This window comes from Muntiacus reevesi, chromosome 15 (assembly GCF_963930625.1).
Source record: "Muntiacus reevesi chromosome 15, mMunRee1.1, whole genome shotgun sequence".
Lineage (NCBI taxonomy): Eukaryota > Metazoa > Chordata > Mammalia > Artiodactyla > Cervidae > Muntiacus > Muntiacus reevesi.
The window spans coordinates 25734975-25759963 of record NC_089263.1 but is presented as its reverse complement, the minus strand read 5'-3'; the positions used below and the strand labels follow the sequence as shown (position 1 = coordinate 25759963).

Genomic DNA, 24989 nt, shown 5'->3' with positions numbered 1-24989 from the left:
TTCCTTGCAGAGCATGTGTGGGGAAAAAATCCATTTTGTCCAGTTTTATTAAAGTATAATTGACATATATCACTGCACAAGTTTAAGGTGTACAGTCTAATGATTTGACTCGCGTATACTGTAGAATGATTACTGCAGTGAATTTAATTGGCATTAATCATCTTATATAAATACAGTAAAGGGAGAGAGAAAAACTTTTTTTTCCCCTTGTGATGAGAACTCTTAGGATTTATTCTCTTAACTTTCCCATATAACATATATTATATGTTTTATATGTATTTATATGTATTATATTATTTCCCTAGTACTTACTTATCTTATAACTGGAAGTTTGTAGCTTTTAACCACCTCTCTCCTCTCCTCCCACCCCCTGCCTATGGGAACCACAAATATGATCTCTTTTTTCTGAGTTTAGTTTTTTTTAACTACTTAATGCAGATGAAACACAGATAATTCATAAAAAGGTATTAAATGTATGTGTACAGCAGTATCTGTAATACCTATAACTCGATGGACTTGATATTTTAAAGTACAGTTATAGTACCCGAGCAAAATGGAATCATATGTCACTGAAAAGAGTTAACCAGAAAGATCACTGGGGTTCTGGATCCAAGATAAATTTTTTTTAAAGGTAAATTTTGAAGTCTTCTTTAAATTTTGTTGTTTAGTCGATAAGTCTGTCCAGTTCTTTTCGACTCCATGGACTGTGGCCCACCAGGCTCCTCTCTCCATGGGATTTCCCAGGTAAGAATATTAGAGTAGGTAGCACGTTCTTCTCCAGGGGATCTTCCCGACCCAGGGATTGAACCCACATCTCCTGCATCACAGATGGGTTCTTTACTACTGACCCACCAGGTTGTTGTTCAGTTGCTAAGTCATGCCCAACTCTGCCATACCAGGCTTCCCTGTCCTGCACTATCTCCCTGAGTTTGCTCAAACTAATGTCCATGAAGTTGGTGATGCCATCCAGCCATCACATCCTGTCACCACCTTCTCTTGCCCTCTTCCCCATTGTGCAATCTTTTCCAGCATCAGGGTCTTTTCCAATGAGTTGTCTTTTCCCATCAGGTAGCCAAAGTATTAGAACTTCAGCTTCAGCATCAGTCCCTTCAGTGAATATTCTGGGTTGATTTCCTTTAGGATTGACTGATTTGCTGTTCAAGTGACTCTCCAGAGTCTTCTCCTGCACCAACACTTGAAAGCATCAATTCTTCACGCTCAGTCTTTTTTATAGTCCAACTCTCACATCCAGTACATGACTATTATTGTAAAAACCATAGCTTTTACTATACAGACATTTGAACCACAAGGGAAGCCCCTTAAATTTTTTCGTGTTTCCATTAGGAACACTTGTCAGAATGATTGTGACTCAGATGGTCGCACTGGAGCTTCCCTATGGCATTAATTATAAAATGCTAGATTAGGGATTTATTCTTCAAAACATAAGAAAAACCTAGTTTCAATTAATAATTTACCAAAATGTAACATCATCAGTCCCCTTCCACCCAAGTCGGCTCCAGTTCGGAAACATGCTAGAGTTCAGAAATGCTCTGGGCTTCATAAGCTAAAGGTAGCTGGTTCTTTGCAATTATTGGGTCCATAGCCTATTTGGTCCAAACAGTTAAGGTCTACCTCTCGCTGGGCTTTTTGATCTGCTCACTGGTATTTTCACACGTTAGGATAGCCAGAAAAAGAAAGGAAGGTAACTTGCTTAATATCTTTGTCCACACTGGAGTTTAATAAAGAGGGTAGAACTTAAAGTAAACGGAGGCGTTCACGTTGCCTGGCAACGTCCTCTGTCAACAGCCTCAGCATCCCACGCAATTCAGCAGGACACCCCAGTCTCAAGGATCCATGCACGGACAGACACACCGGGTGATGGGAGATGATCTTCCCCATTGTGCACCTTGAAGGCACCGCGCTGACCGTCTGATCCCGGTCACTGCCTGCTGCCCCGAGCCGCCTCCCCGGTGCCCGATCCTCACAGGCTGGCTGCAGACGGCGTGACCGGTCGATCTCGGGCTACAGGGTTCCCTTTCCCCGCTCTGGGCTCCTCCTCACTACGGAAAACACCGATCGCGAGAGCTGGGGAAATAGCGAGCGGCGTCCTCAGTGACCTGTCGTGACCCCCGCCGGCCTCCGTACGTCCCCGTGACCCCCACGGATGGCCTTCGTGACACACGCCGGCCGCCGTACGTCCCCGCGAGCCGCCGTGACCCTCGCGGGTCGCCCCCGTGACCCCAGCCGGCCGCCGTACGTCCCCCTGGCCGCCGTGGACCCTGCCGGCCGCCGTAGGAGCGCCCCCAGCCCCGCCCGGGCCGCGCTCTCAAGATGGCTCCCGGGCCTCACTCCCCCCCGGCGCACTCGCTGAGGGCAGGGCAGCGGCGCTCTGCACAGGCCTCGCGTTCCGGCGCCCGCACAGCCTAGAGGCCAGGAGCGGCCCGCCGCCGGCCCTGCGCGAGCCGTCTCGCGGGCGGGGCGGGGCGGGGCTCCGGGCCCCTTCCGGGGATGGGCCCGGGCTCCTCCCCGCTCGGGCGGGCGCTCGGCCGTGTCCCCGCCCGTCAGCCCGCCCGGCCCGGCTGGCTGCAGACCGAGCCCGGGCAGTCGCACCGGGAGCTCTCAGCCCGCGGGCGTCGGGAGGCGGGTCCCGGACCGCGACCGGGCCGTGCCGAGCGGGCGGCCGCATCATGTTCTCGCTCAAGCCGCCCAGACCCACCTTCAGGTCCTACCTTCTGCCGCCGCCCCAGGTAAACAGCCGTCTCCCCGCTACGCCCTCTCATCGCGCTTCCGGGGAGCCGCGCGCGGGCCGGCCCGGGAGGCTGTCCCGGACTCCGGACCCCGGCCCCGGATTCCGTTGAGGGGAAGCCACCTTCCAGCGAGCCCAGCCGGCTCGGTGGAAACTTGCAAAACTCCGCCGCAGCTGTTGTCGGCTTGGAGACGGAACTCCAGGGAGCGATTGGACCTGGATTTACTTAGCCCTTTGCCCGGCGGCTGTCCATGCTGTGACTGCGGGCGGGATTGCATCGCCTGCAGGCTTCTAGAGGGAGGGGTCACCTACCTGTTTTAAATGTGAACACCTGGAGGCGCCTCAGGCGGTTGTGCAATAGTGTTTTTATGGTCCGACTCCCAATACCTTCACGAACAGATCTTTACAGGGGTTTAGTAAAAATGTGAAAGAATTTTAAGTGGGGGGATACGTGCCTGTCGCGTGTGTCATCACTTAGAAAAAAAATTTGCCTTCCCTCACGAAGTGAGGGGGGGATTTTGATTTTGATTTGTTTTGCTGATGTGTTTCAGACTGACGATAAGAATAATTCGGAACCAAAGATTAAAAAACTGGAGCCCGTTCTTTTGCCAGGTAAGCTTGAGAGTTCTGGCAGATACTTTATTTGACAGATACTGGCCTAAGATTATTTTACCAACTAGTATCATGTGGTTAACTTTACTCATTTACTTTAAACTTTAGTGAGTTAAACATCTAACAACTGTGGAGAGGGGAAAAGTTGGTTAGAACTAAAGGACAGCAACAAAAAGTAATGATTAATTGATGTTTGTCCTTGAAAATTGAAGCATCATAGAAAACTGTCAAGAATGTCATTACCTCATTTTCTTTTTGTCTCCTGAAATGTTCTTTTTTTAAGCAGTCATGAATTGCTTAGGTAGTGAGAGGACACTGCTCTTCATGCCCATCGCAACTTCATGCGTTTGTGGTTAATAGATCATCATTTCAATAGTATGAAAAGCAACTTTTATTATGTCTCAGTCTCTGTACTAATAACAAAGCTTAGTGCACTTTGAATCACTTACTTGGCAGTTGTTTTTTTGAAGGTGTCAGCTGGCTGTGTTTGCAAATCTCCTTGTTTCACTTTAGAATGGAGTTTCCCAACAGAGACACTCCAGACATTTTGGGCCTGGTCATTGTTTTAGGGTTGTCTTGTGCATTGCGGGCTATTCAGCATCATTTCTGGCCTTTACCCCCATATGCTAGGAGCAACCCCTCCTCTACCTTTTGTGAGAACCAGAATGTCTTGCTAAACTGTTTTGTCAGCGGAGCTCTAAGCACAAAACTCTCTCCCTGTGGAGAAGCACTGGTTTAGAACAAAATTAACCTTAAATGACCTTAGAGGTATCAGTAAGAATTGATGGTAAATTGTTACACACTTTAGTTTTAACACATATAAGATATTTATTTGACTGGTAGTTTGAATTGTATAGTAATCATATGACAATTAGGAAAAATCAGTAGTTTAACTCGTTTATTGGGGACAGTAACCAGGAGAGCCCATTTTAAATCTGAAATGCTATCAAATACCAGTCTGTGTGGCTACTATCGACATTTTAAAATCTCAGTCATTACTTAATGCTAAATCTGGTAAAATGACTAAAGCTCTATAAGTAGTAACTGAACAAATATGGAAACTTTAAATTTTGTGCTGTAAAATTTTAAATGTTAAGTAGGAACAAACAAATTTAAAACATCAACCTTTGGTTCCATGTTACAGATGTTAACTTTTAAAATTGTTTCAAACTTAATTATGGAAGTTAGTTATAAATACTTTCTCTTTATTTTGTTAATGCTTTTTAGCCAAACTGCATGTACTAAGTAATCCTTTGCACTTGTCCCCAGAGTGAAGAATAGAATTAATAAATAACCTTTGCTCCTTGTGTGTGATCTGTTTTGGCCTTAGTCACTCTGGTCTTTTAAATGTCCCTGCGGCAAGCAGTGCTCATCCTGAATGAGAGCCTGTGAACTACTGAACTTTGGCTCCTTTTGCTCTGACTGAGCAGGCCCTGTTCTTTGATTCCCTGCTTCCAATACTTGATTTGATTTGACACTAATAAACCACATGGTCTTAGCTATAAATGATAGAGCTTGATTTTCATTAACTTCTGTGTTTACGATATGCTTGTGAAAGTGTTGATACATATCAGTAAGCTCTAAGCACTTTGTGCGCTTAGTCCCTCAGTCGTGTGCAACTCTTTGTGACCCCATGGACTGTAGCCTGCCAGGCTCCTGTCTCCATGGGCATTTTCCAGGCAAGAATATTGAAGTGGGTTGACATGCCCTCCTCCAGGAAATCTTCCCAACCCAGGCATCAAAGCCAGGTCTCCCACATTGCAGGCAGATTCCCTGAGCCACCAGGGAAGCCCAAGAATACTGGAGTGGGTAGGCTATCCCTTCTCTGGGGGAACTTCCCAACCCAGGAATCGAACTGGGGTCTCCTTCATTGCAGGAGGATTTTTTCCCAGCTGAGTTCAACTAAAAACTGGTTCAGTTGCTAAGTCTTGTCCAACTCTTTACGACCCTATGGACTACAGCACACTAGGCTTCCCTGTCCATCACCAACTCCTGGAGCTTGCTCAGACTCATGTCCATTGAGTTGGTGATGCCATCCAGCCATCTCATCCTCTGTTGTCCCCTTCTCCTCCTGCCCTAAATCTTTCCCAAAATCAGGGTCTTTTCCAGTGAGTTGGCTGTTCGCATCAGGTGGCCATAGTATTGGAGCTTCAGCCAGCATCAGTCCTTCCAGTGGATATTCAGGGTTGATTTCCTTTAGGATTGATTGGTTTAATCTCCTTATAGTCCAAGAGACTTACCTTTCTGTTAAAAAGTCAGAGTTTTCTGGGGAAGATGGAAACCTATTTCCTAACTGTCAGTGGTTTACTTGTCTTAGAGATTGCAGCTCAATCTGGATCCTCTTAGCCATGGTAGCATTTTTTTCTTTGGCTCTGTGTGTGCACACATGTTGGCTTGACACCCAGCATTCTGTCTGCACCTAACCTGCTCCTCACAGAACACTTAGTCCTAAATTAGCCTGTCTTTTGCCCTCCTTCCCCCTCCTGTTCATACCTTCTCCTGGCCTTCTCACACCTTTCCCATTCTTCCTCACTAGCCACCTCACCCTGCTTCACCGCTCAGGTTGCATCTCTGACTCCCGCTAGAACCTCTGCTGCTCTGTTTCTGGCCTGCAGCCACCTGCCCTCCACCTGTGAATCCTGGGAGACACATGGAGAGTAACTGCAGCATTGGTGATCTTAAGACCTGGGCTAGCTTAGGGCTTTTACTAAGAGAGCTTAATAATACAGTTCTAGCCTTCTTTATAGTTTAAAAGAGGATACTTGACCAAGTCACCTGTGGCTTTGCATAGGCACATGAAACAAGGAAGTAATTGTTCAGAGATGTAGTATTGGACATTACGCTTTGGCGTGGTGCCTTGGGTTCAAGGATATCCTACTTCAGCTGCCCAAAGTTTGAACTTTTAATTCAATAAGCAGATGAAAATTGGAACACACAATCAATTGTTTATTTGTATGTAGTTACTGTGTGTTCTGTTGAACTTAATGAGGCTATATTAAAATGATCTTCAGCTTTTATTAAGCATAGAAACAGAAGAAACTGACTAGAAATTTAATTTAGATGGTGGTTTATGTCAGTAATTCCCAGCTTGCCCAGTTTATGAAACTCGTTGAGGTGAAGGTTGTACCTAATTCAGCTTTGTGGCCCCGATGTCCAGATTCATCATTACCTAAGTCTCATCCTTAATGCGGAGAAGACAATGGCAACCCACTCCAGTGTTCTTGCCTGGAGAATCCCAGGGACGGGAGAGCCTGGTGGGCTGCCGTCTATGGGGTTGCACAGAGTCGGACATGACTAAAGTGGCTTAGCAACAGCAGCAGCATCCTTAATGACTGTGTTGTGTGTGTAAAATCACCCCAATCTTTTGAAAACAGGGAGAGTATGAATTTTAAACTGCATGTGTGCTTGTGTGTGTGTGTTCCAGCATATATAAGATTGTGTCTGTTTGGTTGCTGGGCTGGCGGATGCCCTCTCTGAGCTCCTCCTGGGAGCCAGGCACCCAGGCTGCAATGGGGGGAGGAGTGGGCTTGAATTGCAGCAGGGCCGGGGCAAGTTCACACAGCCTGTGGGCAAGGCCAAAGGTGACCTGGGCCAGTGGGGCCCAGATTCTCATCAGGGCCTGACTGGCATCACATCTAGATGGAGTTTTTATCCACCCTTGGTCAAACTGAGATAATGAGGGAGAATGGGGCTTTTTTCCATAAAGCTAAATTGATGTGATTAAAAGGATTGTCCTTTATTCTAAGATTATGTCTTTCCAGCTTCTTTGGTGTAGATATGTTCTTCTGTTAGCAGCTGTGACTTTAATTTTTTTGAGTTTTTAGCTTAGCTCTTGTGTCACTTCCCTAAATTATTTTTGTAGTGTACCTGTTTTGTGGAATCTGAACTGGAGATCGTTCTGTAAAATTATTGTTATGTTAAAGGTACAGTTTAATGAGCACTCACACAAAGAACATCTCTTACTTTGTCTGCCTGGAGTCTTTCCACTATCTTCTGAAAAACGTACCTCTTTTCTTTTGACAAATTCTCCTTCCACATCTCCACCCAGCCCGGCGTTCTTGTGTGGCCAGTGAGGGTGATACCCCAACCCTAGACTGACTGGCAGGCACACAGGTTTGCCTCTGGGTATCTTCAGATGGGCACTTAGGGAAGAGCTCCCTTTTGGTCGTGCTGCCTGTAGCTGAGGCTGCAGAGGACCTGCGCGAAAGAGTGATGTCAGATTGAGAACTGCAGAGGCAGAGCCCCAAGGAGGGGGAGGGGGGCAGTCTGGTGGTTCCCTTCTCCTTGAAGTCCAGCCGACACCAGAGACAGAATTCTTCTTCTTGCCAAGCCAGTTCCAGGCGTGTTTCTGACAGTTTTGATTAAGATCCTTAACTGATACATGATGTAGCCTGCAGGTAGCTCCTCAGAGCCACCCTGTGTGGCCGAGCTGAGCTGAGGCTGGTGAAGCACCGTTGATCTCATCGTGGGGGGTGATTGAAAGGAGTGGGGCCTTTCAAAGGAGGTGAGTTCTCCCTCCTCTGTGTCTGGGACGTGGTCTTTCCAAGGATCTGCAGACTGGGAATGAGGACAGCCTGAAGTGTGTGGCCCCCAGCAGGGAGTGGACTGTGGCGCTGGTGCTGCATGTGTGCTCCCTACTGCCTGGCAGAGGAGGACCAAGCAGAGAGGGGGTCCTGCCCTGAGCCTTGGTCCACTGAGGAGGGGCTTCAGTGGAGGGAGTGGAGGTGGTGGGGGCTCAGAGGAAGGGCACCTGAGCTGGACTGGGGAGGCCTGGGCTTGGGAGAGCACGTGCTCGGGGATCAGCTCCACTACCCCTTCTGTCTGCAGTGCCAGCAGCACTTCCACTAGAAGATTAACCAGTAGAGCGATAATGAATGCGTGGATTGTCAGAGTCCTTTATAATCAGATCAGAAAAGGGTACGACCTTGGGCCATCCGGAAATGAAAATAGCCATTGTTGGACAGCTATCTGGTTTACTTGCATTTTTTTTTTTAAACGTATTCACTGCTTGGACCGATCATGTATTGCTGTTCTTTGCCTCACCATAGGTCTTATTTCCTCTATTGAACTGTAAATCCCTTAAAGCAAAGTCTGTTTCAGGTGTCGTTTGTTTTGTTTTGTTGTATCTAGGATTTAGAGGTCACTGTAGACTGAATTTCATAGTATTTTAATTTTTAGATACCCTGCTTTTGAGAGACAAAGGCTTTTAATTGTTCCTTGGAACCGTGAGCAGTGTAATGAGCTACAGTGTCTCCAGCTAGGTCTGTTCCTCACTGGGACAGCCTCCTGAGGATTTGGAGCCAGCCACTCCTTGGCTCCTGCTGCAGGCCACCTTGGCGCTCCTGATCCTACGACTCTCACTCAGAAACTCTTCATGAACCTCCACTCCTGCTCAAGCAGGAGACCATCCCAGGTCTTTAATCTCTGTAATTTGCTGACCTCTGCTCTGCTTCCCAACGTTGATACCTGTCTTTCTCCAACCCAGATGACTTATTCCTTATCCAGGCCTTGGTTACTGTGATCACGTGTTCTCTCTATCTTGACTGTCATCTGCCGTCAAGATTTGCCTCTTCCTGAGGCCTGCCCTGCTGCCCTTCTCCAACCCCCATCATGGGCAGCATTTGCTGGGCCTGGTGCTTCATTCTGTGCTTGTTTGTGTCGTGTGTGACCCTGTGAGAACCAGGGGCAGCCTCAGATGGCTGGTGCAGAATTTCAGCTTTCCTTTGTAACTGGTAGGCCACTTTAATTCCAGGACCTGAATTTCTCTGCATCCCGGGACCCTCAGGTCCTGGCTTTAGTGTTGAAAGTCCCACACCTGGGAATCCTCAGCCCCAGGCCATCTGGAACAGTCACTCACCAGATGTAAGGCCACGACTGAGTTATGCTTTGGGCCTCTGCACATTCCATAGGTTAATTAGCTTCTGTGTATAGTGAGGCTTTGTCTTACGCTATTTTTCAAACTAAAATTTATGGGAAAGTTATTTTAATTCATCAAATATGTACTGACTTTCTAAACGTGTAAGATATTATGAAAGATAATGTGACAGGATTTTTTGGTTCTCAGGGAGTTAAAAACTTGCCTAGCTGTACCATTTAGAGACTTATTAATTTTAATTATATTTCCTTATCTTTACAGATGGAAAGGTCTTGAGAAAACAAACTTTGACGATTTCTTGATCCCTTACCAGGTTGCAGTAGAACGTCTTGGCCTGTCATCTTCTAGTTCGGATTTTTCTCTGGTGCTTTTCACATACCCTGCACCGAAGCTCATTTCCTACTTTTTCTTTCCTGCGGCCCCTGTAGCTTCCTGGCCGTGGTGTGCTGGCAAGTGCCTGAGGCTGAGGATCCTCCCACATGGCTGGCAGCACTTCGGCTTCCCTCCTCAGGGGAAGCCCAGGAGGACAGTCTCTGGGAAACCATCGAGGTTCTCAGGAGCTTTGAAGCTTTTGTGCTGAGTTTCCTCTTCAAGGTCACTAATTTAAAATGTAGCGAGAACAGTCTAGTGGCTCTTGTGTGTCTGTATCTGTCCCCTCTGGGAAGAGGACTTTGTGTCCCCTATTTCTCTCCCGTCTGTGAGCTGGTTTCCTGGCCTACAGCTGCAGGACGTGGCTGGCAGCCGCTGAGGATAGCTCCTACCCAGGGTCCCCGCTTGTTTATAAAGTGTGAGCAGAAGACTGTTTTGCGAGCAGAGAGCCGGCTGTGTGATCCTTGTACTATAAAGCCTGGGTCTATAGTGTCATCAGCTAAGCCTCCAGCCAGGTTAACTTGGCGCTTATTTAATGACGTGCTCACAAGAAGAAGCCCCTGCTCTGCATCTCCCCATGAAAGTGCCCTCTTGTTCTTCTACCTCCATCCCGCCCTCCTGCCTTTTCTGCCAGGGGCTCATTTCCACTCCATGCTTGAAAAGTTGTGCAACAGTTTTCCTTGAAAGACCACAGCCCAGCAGATCTCTATCTTACTTTGTTGTTTTATTTTTGGTTTGTATTGTTTGTTTCTTGTCCACTTTCTTTTCTTTGGTAATTTTATTTTAAAGTAAACGTTGTTGTAAAAGAGTACAGATAGTTAACACATAGTCTTCACCCAGCATCCCCTAATGTAACTATCTTATAACCTCAGTAAATTTAGCTGAACTAATAAATTAATTAGTCAGCCTGGCTGACAGTGGTAAAGAATCTGCCTACAATGTGAAAGACGAAGGTTTGATCCCTGGGTCAGGAAGATCCCTTGGAGAAGGAAATGGCAACCCACTCCAGTGTTCTGCCCTGGGAAATCCCATGGACAGAGGAGCCTTGCAGGTTGCAGTCCATGGGATTGCAAAGAGCTAGACATGACTTAGCAACTGAACAACAAGAAATTAACAGCACTATTAACTAAGCTACAAGTTTTATTCACATTTCCCTAGGTTTTCCTTTCTTTTTTTTTTTACTAATGGCTATTATCTGTTTTAGAGTTCCTGTCAGGACACCATAGTGCACTTAGCTATCTATCCTCTCTCCCTAGCTTCAGTCTGTGACCATTTCTCCATCTTTGCTGATGGATCATGAATTCTTTCATCTTGGCTCCTGTATCCTTTTGAAATATCCTTTCTCTCCTTCTTCCTCTCCCTCTCTCTCCCCCTCTTTCTCTCCCTCCCTCTGTTCCCTGCCCCTCCCCCCCCCCCCCAACTGTGGCAGACACATCCAAGGGAAGTCGTGGATCTTCAGCACTCTGAGTAGGCTTCCTGAGCCCCCTGAGGTCACTGCATCATTGCAGGTTGAAAGTGCCTGTTTTCTGATGGGACGTGCCCAGGTGCTTTTTCCAAGCCTCATTTCACTAATGTTAAGAGTTGTCACTTAAGTGACTATCTCTAGCACAGAGCTGGGCAAGCATCTTCTGTGAAGCCCCAGTCAGTGTTTGAGACTTTGCAAGCCATGAGATCTCTGGTGCAAGTACTTAGCTCTGCCTTTGTCCTGTGGAAGCAGTCCTGACAGTACACACATGAATGAACATGGCTTCATTTCAATAAAACTTTATTTACAAAAATCGGGGGCTGCCATCTGGGTTGGCCCACCTTGAACCCATTAAACGCCTTCTGCTCCTTTTCATGTTTGTCTCATTTTTGCTGCCTTGGTGGACTGCATCTATTATATTTTTGCCTGTGGAAGGAGAGTGCAACTGGTGGGGAAGGGCTGCCCAAGTGCAGATGTCATCAGCACGGTTGGCTAGCAGCACTACTGTGGTCGTATGTCCTGTCCCACAGGCCCACCATCCCTTCCTTTCCATCATTATCCCTGCTCCCCTTTCCAGGATCTTGAAATCCTGTGGCGAGGCTTTTTTTTTTTTAAGCAAAATTTATCTGAGTATAACATACCCCCAAAATGTGTATGAATTATGTGTTAACCAGGTGTGTTTTTGTAGCATTGTTTTGAGACTCCAGGTTAATTGGCTCCTTGAGGAAAGTGGCAGAGCATTGAAGTGTGGGCTCTGCTCAGTGAGCCAGGAGTTTGTGTAAAGAGCTCAGTGTTACAGGAGTGCCACCTCGAATTGTCTGAGCTGGAAATGACTCTTGTAGTTTTGGGGGTTTTTTTCCCCTCCAAGTTAACTGTTCTCTTACGATTGGTAGCTGTGATTTTCTAGTGGAGAGAAAAGGTTGAGTGTTCCGTTGCCAGATTCTGATATGGCATTTGGTAAACATTGTGTCCAGGGGGTTATGGAAGATTTAAATTTTATGTATTTGAGTTATTTGGTGAGAATCAACATATGTTGATGGCTAGCACTTTGAATCTGTAGTTCTGTTTGGTGCCTCCTGCTGCATCTCGATACAGAGCATTTAATTCTGTGTCAGACAGTAAAGAATCAGCTTGCAATGCAGGAGACCTGGGTTTGATCCCTGGGTTGGGGAGATCTTCCTAGAGAAGGGAACAGCTGCCCACTCCAGCATTCTTGCCTGGAGAATTCTGTGGACAGAGGAGCTTGGCAGGCTGTAGTCCATGAGGTTGCAAAGAGTCGGACATGAATGAGCGACTAATACTTTTCATAAAGAAACAAGTTGAAATCAGAACACTTGCTTGTAAGTTCCAAGTATACTGCTTGCTTAAGATCTTGGTCTCTCTCTCAGTCCAGGTCCCTCATCTGACTCTCTCAGCTGATGAGTTACTGAGAGAACCACATAGGAAAACATTGTGACCCTCCCATGGGAAAACATTGTGACCCTCCCACCAGAGGATTTTGCAGCTCTCTGTGGTGTGGCAGAGGAGCAGGATGGCCTGGGGCAGTTTTCCGAATTTGTGGTTACCACTAGCACTTATCTCCTGACCCTCTTGGCGCATGGCCCTATGACATCACTGGTTTCTGTCTGGCTGGAACCATGCCTGCCCCATTGGTGGTGCTGGTCTGGTGAACCCAGAGCAGTGAAGTGGTTCATTCACTTGTGTGCTAGCACTCATTGACTGGGCCCCAGCCCCATGCTCAGCCTTCACCTTACAACTACACTGTCAGCAGTGGAGAAAAATCAATCTGTGCTCTACCTCCAGGGACATGTGGTCCTGAGGGTGGGACAGGCACTGACTTTATGTAGAGTGTATGTCATTGTACAGTAGCTGTGATTAGGACTGAGAATTACAAGTAGATGATGCTGTGATTGAGGGAGTTAATCTCTATAGAGGTTTTTCTCAGGCATTCCTGAGAAAGCGATTAGACTGATGGAGAAGGAAAGAGTATTCCAGGGAATGGGCACAGGGTACGAAGACCCCATGGATGAAAGTAGTCCAGCCCCTGAAAGTGACTAGAAGCCCACTGAGGCTGGAGAGGAGGGAGGGTGTGAGGACTATGCGGGGGCACGAGGGACCTGGCAGGCCACATGGAAGAGGCTTGTCTGCTTAAAAGGGACAGTTACTCCACTGGTCCAAGCCAAGAATTGGACATGAGCACATTTAAATTTAATCCTCAAGTAAATGTTAGAGTTCTGTTCTTAAAATTAGTCTTGCGCATTTTAAGAATTTTGAAAGTTGTCTTTGCAATTCAAGTTTATTTAAGAGAGAAGATTGTTTTGAGACAAGTTGTGCTCTGTGAATTGGTGGGTGTTTGGGTCTTGTCAGCAAACAGTTCTGTCCATCACTATTAGAGGGTTTATCAGGCAAAGTGGATCAGCACCCTAACCCTTCCACCGAGGACTCTAGACAAGGATTATTTAAAAATATCCCTGGGTCTGATTGTATTTTAGAACTTGAAGGATTAGTGATGACCATGGTTTAAATCAGTTACAGAAAATCACTCTTTTCAAAGAACATTATAACTTTTGTTTTGGTTTCTTATATTTATTTCTTTTAACTCTTTTAACTCAAAAGCTATATTGTAGTTTTGTTGCCAACTAGTTATCATGTGAGTGCAGAAGGAAACTCGATTTGGCTTTGTGGGTTTATTTTAGGTTAAATGGGCTTCCCTGCTGGCTCAGGCAGTAGAGAATCTGCCTGCCATGCAGGAGACCCTTGTTTGATCCCTGGGTCCAGAAGATCCCCTGGGGAAGGAAATGGCAACCCACTCCAGTATTCTTGCCTGGAGAAACCTATGGACAGAGGAGCCTGGCAGGCTATAGCCCATGAGGTCACAGAGAGTTGGACACGACTGAGCGACTAACATTTTAGGATAAATAGATTGCATTCTTAATCTTGAGATTAACACTGAACTGTTTCTCATCCCTTATGAAAGGAATCGAAGACATGGTCTTTGGAGATCAAGTCACGTGTTAATAGAACACAACTATCACATCAAATAATACTCTGCAGGAGACAGGGCAGGTCATTTCTTCTCTGGGATGCCTTTCGATAAATAATGAGAGGCAGTGTAGCACAGTAGACAGTGCACACTCCCGCTCAGCCTTTCTGGTGGAACATCTCAGACCCAAGGTCTTTGTGCCTCAGGTTCTGTATCTCACAACTGGAACACAGTGCCCCACTGCGGCTGTTATTGTTGTGAAGTCCTGGCTCAGTGTTTCTTCTTACTGTCATCAGGAAATCTTCCTTCTAGATCACACAGCAACTGTTGACATTTTATGGTGTGTTTATAGTTCGCACAGTGATATGTTTCTTTTTGTAAAGGAGAAATTGTTGTAAATGAAGTCAATTTTGTGAGAAAATGCATCGCATCGGACACAAGCCAATACGATTTGTGGGGGAAACTGATATGCAGTAACTTCAAAATTTCCTTCATTACGGATGATCCAATGCCATTACAGGTGCGTTTGATTTGTATGCTGTTTAATTGTATGAAGGCTTTATACTCTTATACCTTATACCTGGAGAAGGAAATGGCAGCCCACTCCAGTATTCTTGCCTGGAAAATTCTGTGGACGGAGGAACCTGGTATGCTACAGTCCATGGAGTCACAAAGAGTCAGACACAACTGAGTGACTTCACTTTTATACTTTTATGCAATACATATTCTTACACAAAGCACAGATATGGAAAAATTACAATAAAATTATTAATAAGTGAGTAATGTAAGGTTGGATCTCCTTGCAGTCCAAGGGACTCTCAAGAGTCTTCTCCAATACCACAGCTCAAAAGGATCAATTCTTCGTCACTCAGCTTTCTTTAGAGTCCAACTTTCACATCCATAAAAAAAAGCTGAGCACCGAAGAATTGATGCTTTTGAACTGTGCTGTTGGAGAAAACTCTTGAGAGTCCCTTGGACTTCAAGGAGATCCAACCAGTCCATTCTAAAGAAAATCAGTCCTGAATATTCATTGGAAGGACTGATGCTGAAGCTGAAACTCCAATACTTTGGCCACCTGATGCGAAGAACCAACTCATTGGAAAAGACCCTGATTCTGGGAAAGATTGAAGGCAGGAGGAGAAGGGGATGACAGAGGATGAGATGGTTGGATGGTGTCACCAACTCACTCAGTGGACATGAGTTTGAGCAAGCTCCAGGGGTTGGTGATGGACAGGGAAGCCTGGTGTGCTGCAGTCCATGGAGTTGCAAAGAGTCGGACACAACTGAGCAGAGTCGGACACAACTGAGCAAATGAACTGAACTGAACTGAATGCAAGGTTAGGAATGTATTACATTAAAATTCGAAGTAAAGTTTAAGGAGAATGTTGAGACGGGTGCAGTTAGTGAGATGGTTTTAAGTCACAGTGCTATTTTTATCCTCTGTGATCTTTGCTTATGTAACCTTTTAAATAAGGGAGCTATTATTTCCTTCTAAATCTTTTAACCTACATATAAAAACAAAGAGATCCTTTTTGACTGGTCATAAAGAGAAAAAAGTATACAGCAAATAATCTCATAAATGCTGCATGTTTTATGTATTTCATAGTATCTAACTGGTATTTTTCCAAAAAAGTCAAATTCTTATTTTAAATTTCTAGTACAGTTAGAATGAAGAAAATATTGATTAATAACCTCTTGCTATTTTATTTTCTAACTGGATAAGAGTAGCTCCATATAATTTGAGTTCTCAAAAGTTCAGTCATTTAACAAACTTAATAATTCTGGACTTTTCCTCAATTCTCATTTTCTATTTTGATTTGTAAAGTGTTATATACTTTACCCCCTAGACTTTTATTTGTGATAGTTATATTTGGGTGTTAATTCTAAACTTTTGACTGAAGTGTGTAACTATGGATAAGTATATTTCAATCTATTGCAGTGTGTAGGTATATTTAAATTTAAGGCATTTAGAGATACTTGCTATGTAGAGACACTGGCTTATTAGACTGTAAACTTGGGTTTTTCCTTTTGTTTTTAGCTTTATTTCTATCTTTGGCCCCAGATTTCACTGTAAATGAGACCTGTATACCTGGAAGAGCTTAAATCCAGTACCACTAGTAGAAAAAAATAAGCCAGTGCCCCACCAACAGAAGGTTAATACCATCAGCTATGTCCTTAGTTTAAAAGTGTGTTTAAAAAGTGAGTTTAACAAACAAGCAGTAGTTTGACTAAAGATTTTTATTTCTGGTAGACTTTCTGCTCTAAAATCTCCATTGTGAAAATCAGGCCATGACTTTACCCATTAAAATCTGATGACTTTGAAGGCCCATTTCTTTACTATTTTAATGACAGTTTTACCTGAACTAGACATGCACATGTTTGCTGTGAAGTGATTGACAGGCTACTGTGACATACCCTGTAAGTTATAGTGACACTGTAGTGTGTAATCCGCCCTAATTTTATTGTTTAAAGTGTGGGAAAAAGGTGGAGAGAATGTGATCAAAGCAGGCATGTCATGTCTCTCTTCCTCCCCTGATTCCCACTGGAGTGTGTTCTGTGCGGCCACAGTGCCAGCACCGTCATAGCTGCTGCTGCTGCTGCTATGTCGCTTCAGTTGTGTCTGACTCTGTGCGACCCCATAGACGGCAGCCCACCAGGTTCCCCCATCCCTGAGATTCTCCAGGTAAGAATACTGGAGTGGGTTGCCATTTTCTTCTCCAGGGCATGAAAGTGAAAAGTGAAAGTGAAGTCACTCAGTCGTGTCTGACTCCTAGCGACCCCATGGACTGCAGCCTACCAGGCTCCACCGTCCATGGGATTTTCCAGGCAAGAGTACTGGAGTGGGGTGCTGTTGCCTTCTCCAACTGTCATAGCTACACACAGACAAGAGCTTTCTGTTCTTTTCAGAGAGCGTCCTTGCAGCTTCTCATCACACCTAACAGTAAGGCTTGTTATTACCATTGGGAAGTGATTGCTAACAGAATTAACATGAACATACTTTTTTATTTCAGAAATTCCATTACAGAAACCTTCTACTTGGCGAACATGATGTGCCTTTAACGTGTATTGAGCAAATAGTCACACGTATGTATTATACTTCACTCAGTTGCTAAATTCTCGCATGAAGATTTATATCCCTCAAGTGCTTTGGTTGAAATTTTATTTCTGTAGGTTTTTTTCCTTTTTTATTTTTTGAGTCCCAGGAAAATTAATGAGAAAGTAATCAGTAAGTTATTTTAAATAGAGATATAAAATATATGGCTTTTTATATTTTCTGGTATTTGTTCTCTTTTTAATTAAAACTTTAATCATTAAGTATAGATGGTCGTGATTTTGTGTAAAGAGATATCTTTGGTATCATCAGAAGCAGTGTTAAAACTGACCCCCCAAAGTTCTCAGAATCATATTTGAATAGGAAAGATTCCAGAGAAGCAGTACCCAAGTGGTGGGTGATCTTCCAGTTGTTCTCAGCAAGAGTTTGTTAAAGTATATTAAAGAGTAAGTATCAAGAAAGAAATTTTTTTCCTTTTCAGTAAATGACCATAAGAGGAAGCAGAAAGTCCTGGGTCCAAACCAGAAGCTGAAATTTAATCCAACAGAGTTAATTATTTACTGTAAAGATTTCAGAATTGTCAGATTTCGCTTTGATGAATCCGGTCCTGAAAGTGCTAAAAAGGTAATCCTGTTAAGTTCTGTCACAACTTTTGCACTGTGTTTATCAGTTGCAGTTCCTTATGGAAGTTCTCATTTCTCAGCTGCTCAGTTTTGTTGTTGTTTTTTTTGGGGGGGGGGGAAGTTATTAGATGTCTCCTTATGTAAAGTGGATGTCAGAAATGTTTCTCGAACTCTTTTCTTGGACTAGTTTATGGCTACTTTAAGCTATTCTACATAATTTTTTTTTTATCAACTTCTAAAATACAAAAAACTATCGTGTACCTTTTACATTAAGATCATTACCATCTGGTTTTTTTCTCATTAAAAAGATTGAAAAGATGATGCTATATTGTAATTGAGGTTTGGTAAGACTTAATTCAGAATCTCAGAGCTTTATCATCAACTAAAAGCTCAACTGAGGTTACGTAAGGTTAGGTAAATATGCAGTTATAGGAGGGGTCTAATAAATATTGGTATGATAAAGAAATTCTAATGAATTAATTTAAATGATATTCCACAGGGGCAACTAAAAGCTAAGGGCTTTTTAATTGCCTTGTTTTTCCCCTGCCTTCCAGGAAATGTTTACCGCACACTCATGGAGTGAGATTCAAGGGCAGAAATTCCTTCTTTGAGTCCATATTTTGGCTTTAGTAGAGGAGTGAAGCTGGTCCTAAGCAACCTCCCACCCCAGCTAGTCTATGGTGCAGCAAGTACAGAATCTACTAACAGAATCTCCAGGGGAGCCTTGCTCTCATGTATTGGGAATAGAGGAGCGATGAGGGAGTTTTGGGCCATGAGAAATGGGTGCATTTGTTCTCCATGGTCGGTAAACTTACTGTAGTTAATTTTCTGTTGATATCAGTGAGGCTATCAGAAAAATCTTATGGCAGCTGTCTTCATGTACTTTGGTGGGGAGGTGATAAGTTTATTTTTAGAACCAGAGTCAACAGTTTCTTTACAGGAGGGCAAACATGAAATGAATATCTGAAGATGCCTGGCCATTGCAGCTCGATTAGGTAGCAGAAGGGGTGGTGGGTCGGTGGCTGACCAGTTTTCAGAGAGTGTGTTAAGACCATCTTTCTGCATGCTGCAGGATGGGAAATTCAGCCAGATAACTTTTATGGCTGCTGTTAGCCATTCAGTTCTGCAGTTGTGATTTTGGCATTTTTCTAGTTTGAGGTACCTGTTCTTATGTAGAAAGACTTCAGAATTAATTAAGTGGTAGATTGCCTATAAAATAGTTGAACCAAGTTAATTTTTAAAATTCCTCTATAGTTGTTTAATCAAAGCACCAGGAATCTGCTTATGGAAACATCACCTTCAGGATGTATAGCATGTCAAGAATAGGGACACCATTGGAACTGAGGGAATGGAGTTACAACAGGATTTTTTTTTTTTTTAAGTAAGAAATTGATACAGTGGCCCAACAGTCTTCCAGGAAGTTTACGTTTCTCCCATCCTCTATTCTGTGTTTCAGATGACACTTGTGTCAGTCATTGAAAATCACAATTATCTAACTCCTTCTTGCACCATCTAGGATATTTGTTGCTAAGTATAATTGAGGCAATAAAGCGTGAACAAATGAAAAGTAAATTTAACAGTACAAAGTAGAAGCATGAAAGATGTTTCCACATAAATGATTAATTTCCAAATGAATGATACAGAAGTTCAGAATATCCCTTATCTGTTGTTGCTGCTTGCAAGTGCTTCAGGGGCCTCACTGAACCATCTACACAAAACTGGCCAGGCGGCTCCATTTTTTTATGCCCTTTCTGCAGACCACATTGCTGGCAAAAATCCTTTCCCCACTGTCTTAAAATATAAAAAGCAGTTACCTCACACCCAAAAGAAATACTGTTTTTGTACAATCATAAGGGGGGAAATACAGGAAAGAAACATAGGCATTAAGAATATAAATGGAGGGACTTCCCTAGCAGTCCAGTGGTTAAGACTCCATGCTTCCACTGCAGAGGACTCAGGTTCATCCCTGGTCAGGGACTCACATGCTATGTGGTATGGCCAGAAAAAAAGAATACAAGTGGAGAATTTTTTCCCTGATTTACATATCTTCAAACACAGAGGTTAAATCATGTATGGCTGCCAAAGTTTAATGTCTTCATGAATTTAAAACAAAAATTCTAGTATACTCTTTTATTTCATGTGAAAATTTTTGTTTGAAACTAGGTCACAGTCAGGAAGTTACAGCTTGATTCTACCTCCTGGAAACTTTGAATACTGTTTTCTCTGGAAGTGCTCTGATTTTTGTAAATTGTTTTAAAATGACCAGATGCATGTTCACAGTTCTCTGATGTATGAACTATTGATATTTTTGGAAATACAGCAGTTATATTCCTATTTGAATTATAAAATCTTGAAATGTTAAATTGGTTCACATATTGTTAAATATTGCTCCAAAGCCTTCTGGTAGTCTATTTTGTTATTGCCTAAATATCAATCAATAGTATTACAAAAAATTACAATTTCCTACAATAGCCAGGGCAAATGAACCATTTCAGAAGCAGTTTTCAAAGGTGTAGAGTTTTTCTGAAAATTTTTTAATGCTTAGGGAGTACATTACAAGATTGGAATAATTGTATATGAAAATGAGACCTACTTTTTTAAGTCTCTTATTACACTCTTAGTGATAGAACCTAGGAACGTGGACATAGGCTTTTTAGGTAGTGTGTGTGGAAAGGCTGAAGGAAGAGGACTCCTGGCTTTCCTGCTCCTCTCAGAGTGTCCTGCAGTGCCAGTGGGAGTGTGACACAGTTGTGTGCCTTTGTCTGGGTTCCCAGAGGTAGCCCGGACTGAGGTTACCTGAGCGGAGTCACGCGCACTTGTGGTTACACTGCTGACCAAGAGCTTAGGTCCGGCTGTGTCTCCTTCCCCCAGGATCAACTGTAGTGCAAGAGATTAAACTGAGTCAGTGTCAACAGTATTTCTGTAGTCTTCTTTAAATGCAAATGCAAAGGCTTGTTTCCTAACCTTTGTAAATATGATGTTGTGCTATTTTTAAGGACTTTTTAGAAATGGGCTGCACTGGGTTTTGCGTAACAGATAGGCTTGGTAGCCATAAAAAACATATTCCATCGTCAGTGATCTGTGGATTTCTTTTGTGTAAACACGACCCCTGACTGCTTTCTAAAGGTCTCAGAGAAAGTGATAACTAGTATGATGGACTTGGAGTACTTCCTGACTACATTAGGAACTCATTCTGTAAACTGGTATTTTCAGTGCAGCTGTTCTGAAGTGCAGAGCGCCCCCAGAAAGTACTAAGGAGATGGCAGAAGTGTAGAGTCTCCTGGGCTTCTTCAGATGTGCGCGGAGGCGTTGCCTGGTCTTCTCTTCTAAAGGACTAACGTGCTTTTTCCTTCCCTCACTTTATCACCTTACATCCTCTTCCCTCCTCGTTTTACTTTCCCCTTTAGCACTCACACTTGTCTCTTTTACTATAGACTTTCCTGTTGATCTGGTTCAGTGTCTGTCTTCCCCACTAGAATGTAAGCTCAGGGTGAGCACAAGGTTTGTGTTTGTTTTGTTCATCCTGAGTCCCCAGGACTTAGGACAGGTGGCTGCTCCGTAAGTACCTGTTGAAGGGAGGAGACATGGTGTCTGACCTGGAGGAATTGAACTTCATAGTAGAAGTAAAACAGATCCCGGTATCCTCCTCCTTATCCATGCTCGTGACTAGTATGTGAAGCCCTGGAAAGGACTGCTCCACAAGCTCAGTTAACTACAGAGCATTGACCAGAGATGACAGCTTCAGAGAAAGAGTGGTTGGTTGATCACTGGGGAAGGGCTTCTTGAGCACAGTGTGGAGAAGGAGGTGGCTGGGACTGAGTCAGACGGACCATATTCAGACAGGTGCGTCCAGACCAGAGACTGCTCAGGGATGGAGTGGGGGGTGGGGGTAGGTGCAGAGACAGAGGGCTGGTAGAGCCTGCCTGATGGAGGAGATTTAATTCAGCATGCAGGTATCTGGTAACTACAGCAGATAATCCAGAGAACAGAGTTGTTGCTCAAAAGTTCATCTTTAGAAGAGAATCCTTAAGTGTTATTATTTAATTTTTTTTAGAGTATAGGAAAGCCCAGAGAGATGCCATAAGGCAGGTATGGCTTAAGATTGTGGCGCGGGTAGTGCTGAAAAATGGGACAAAAATGAAAAAAGAATCTTGAGCGCAGCAAAGCTTATAAACTTATAAGCATAGTGCCCAGAGGAGTAGGAAGTGACAAGGACTTTTTCAAGGTGTAGATTCTGTAGTTTGCTCCTGGAAGAAGTACTCTAAGGACTGGTGAGCAGGCAGGGGATGGAAATGCAGGTCACTGTCTCCTAATCTTCCCAAGTGGGATGGACTCTCAGAGAAAGCTCTCCCACAGGCATTAAGAATAGCAAGGTATTTCGTATGTTTCAAGGAGCCATTATTATTGTTGTTTTTTGTCAAAACTGAAACTAATGATAACCATTCTCCTAGTTTTGTGTTTTAATTTAGTAAGACAGGAAGCATTTATTCTATAGAAGGCTTCTAACATGTATTTCTAACAACTGACACATACTTACCAGTGAATAGAATCTGCATCAGCCCACCGCAGACATGGCTAATTTGACAAGGACTAACAATTAACTAAACTTCTTGCTTGTTCACTGTCAAAAGCATATCATTCTGGCTTAATGCTTTTTCTTCTAAAGGATAACTTTTTGAGTAAGGTGGTCTGTTCTCTCCTTGCATCTGTCTTCATTTTCCTCTGTCTGTTCATGTGAGATTGTTTTCTCATCTCCCGTCATCTAGTCCAGGGCTCTGTAAGCATGGAATACCATCCTTCAGTCTGTCCAGTAGCAGTTGAGGTTGACCGCAGCCATATCCCCCGTGTGCAGCTGCTTCCGAGGCTGGGCGTGTGCTCGCGTTACCCATCCTTAGTGCAGTCTCGATTTCATCTTCATGGTTCACATGCCCAGACTGAGGCTCCAGGCAATGAGTTGACTTCACAAAGGTTCCTGGCAGGTGCTTGGTGGGGCTGGGATTCAAACCCTGGTCATTGGAATACAAAGACCATGCTTTTCCCAGCACAGGCAGAATCTCAACCATTTTACTTAAACAGTTGTTTTTTTTTTTTTAATGTATCTCTTGTAACCACCCATGAACTTTTGGGTTTCTTACTAATTTTTATTTTTTTGTAAGAAAAAAATTGTAGCTTTTCTGTTTTTAGATTTTTCTAAAATCTAAAATGAGATATGAACATTAAAATAGCATCCCTTATACTGAGCCTTCCGAATTGTTGGTATTAAAATAATTATCTATCGTCCTTAAAAAATGAAAATTTCTCTTTTTTTTTTAGGAGTAGATATGTCACTGCCTTTTTTGAGAATGCTTCATTTACTTTCCCAGTTGTGTTTATCTGAGTAAAATTATTTCCCTGTTAAAATTCAGCTCAGCAAACACGTACTGAACACTTAGCGTGTAGTCACTGAAGATTGAACAGTGTCTGGGGGCACAGCAGTGAATGAGGTCCCTGGCCTGAGAGAGCTCATTCCAGCTCTGGGTCAGCAGGAAAACATGGAAACAAGTGTCCATAGACCCTGCCCCAGATGATGCTCCCCACACCCAAGGCCTCGTTGTACGTTTCATTTAACCACATGTGTTGAAATCAATTCTAAATGTAGAATTTTTCCTAGGTATGCCTTGCAATAGCTCATTATTCCCAGCCAACAGACCTCCAGCTACTCTTTGCATTTGAATATGTTGGGAAAAAATACCACAATTCAGGTAAATATGAAAATATTAACTACTGTGACTAACTTTACATTGTCTTAAGTTTTATTCTTATGTTTTATGAGAAGCCTCCAAGTACCTGAGCCTTAATGATTGTTGAATTATTACCTTCATAACTATTAGAGAATTAAGCAGTCTGTACTAAAAGAGATAATATTTGTCAGATTATTTCCTTTAAAAGTGAAGAACCTATAAGCAACTGTAACAAAAGGCTTATGGGAAGCGTGTTAAGTGTTTTACCTGCAGTCAGTGGCTTGTATTTTATGATGAAGGAAGATAACTCTCCCTCTCCACCACTAATTGGTAGCTTGAGTTAAAGTAATCTTACTTGTTAAGAAAACTGGAGGAAGTTAAAAGACATCTGAAATTCATAATATTTTTTGGAAAGGTGTGATTTCGTGCAAAAGCTGAAGTGGCTGAACTCTTTAATGAACTTCATTAAGTCAAAATGTTGACTTTATAATTATGAATAAGATTCATGAAAGGAAGATGAGCATTCATCTGAAGGACCAAAAAAAGTATATTTTAAACCGATTTTACAAAAGTGAATAGTCTGTTCACATAGATGTCAGTGATGACACCACCAAAGAAAATTGCAAGTGGTCATATAATTCTGAGTTCTTTTATATACAAATGTAATTTTGATCAACCGGTTTCCTTTTTTTAACCTCATGAAAGACTAGAGAAAAATCAGTGAGGTCATGTGTCACTTCACCCCCTCATAGGTTAGTGACCGTCTGTCTGTTGCTTGCTGAGTCTCATGCTTGCCCTGCCTTTAAGGGAGCAGGATGACTCAGTTGCATGTTCATAGTGAAAGGTCCCTTCACTCAACCAGCATGGTCCTGATGGGGAGCCTGTAAGTTACTAATTTTACTGGTCTTTCACATTTTGTTAGAACATGTATAGTAATCTAAGTAATGTGTGTAATAAAAGTGTATTCCAGTATCATCATGTTGTAAGTGCATTAAGATGCAGGAGTAGCACATAGCACTTGCAGATACATGTGGTGTCAGTGCACTTCACTGCTTTAGACGATTCTCCTGAACACTACAGAGATGACAGGTGGAAGTCATACCTTTTGTCTTATGGTACTATACTTGAAGAAATTGGATAACAAAATGTTTGTAACTTAATTTTTAGTATCAGAATATAACTGTTTGTAACTTAGGCTTGAACAATACAAATAATTTTTTCATTTCTTAACATAAGGAAAATCCACTTATTGTCTAAAGATGAGGTGCTGTAAGTCTGCACTAGGAGGTGGACAGATGGCCCTCTGGCACATCATCAGGCTGCACATGCGATCCTCAGGCTTATCCCCAATCACACTCTCACCTCTCCTAGGAGGGCCTTTGATTCCCACTGTTCATGATACAAACCAGCTGCCTTTTTTCTGGTAGGAACAAGTCCAGTGTAGAGACCTGCAAGTTCTGCACAGTGTGATGCCTGGAACTCACTCAGTACAGTGAACTGTCTGATGCATTTGGTGACCCGAGGCCTGATTCCCTGACTACTCA

General features: G+C 43.4%; 1 protein-coding gene across 1 annotated transcript in view; it reads left to right on the top strand.

Moving 5' to 3' along the window:
* Positions 1 to 2126: 2126 nt before the first annotated feature.
* MTMR10 (myotubularin related protein 10) overlaps positions 2127 to 24989 on the top strand; it is a 38390-nt gene continuing 15527 nt past the window's right edge. Inside the window, exons 1-6 of the mRNA XM_065906842.1 lie at positions 2127 to 2747; positions 3298 to 3358; positions 14434 to 14570; positions 17062 to 17134; positions 17584 to 17726; positions 23376 to 23466. Coding sequence (XP_065762914.1) covers positions 2688 to 2747; positions 3298 to 3358; positions 14434 to 14570; positions 17062 to 17134; positions 17584 to 17726; positions 23376 to 23466 — 565 coding nt within the window. The 5' untranslated portion in view covers positions 2127 to 2687. The remainder of the gene's footprint in view (positions 2748 to 3297; positions 3359 to 14433; positions 14571 to 17061; positions 17135 to 17583; positions 17727 to 23375; positions 23467 to 24989) is intronic.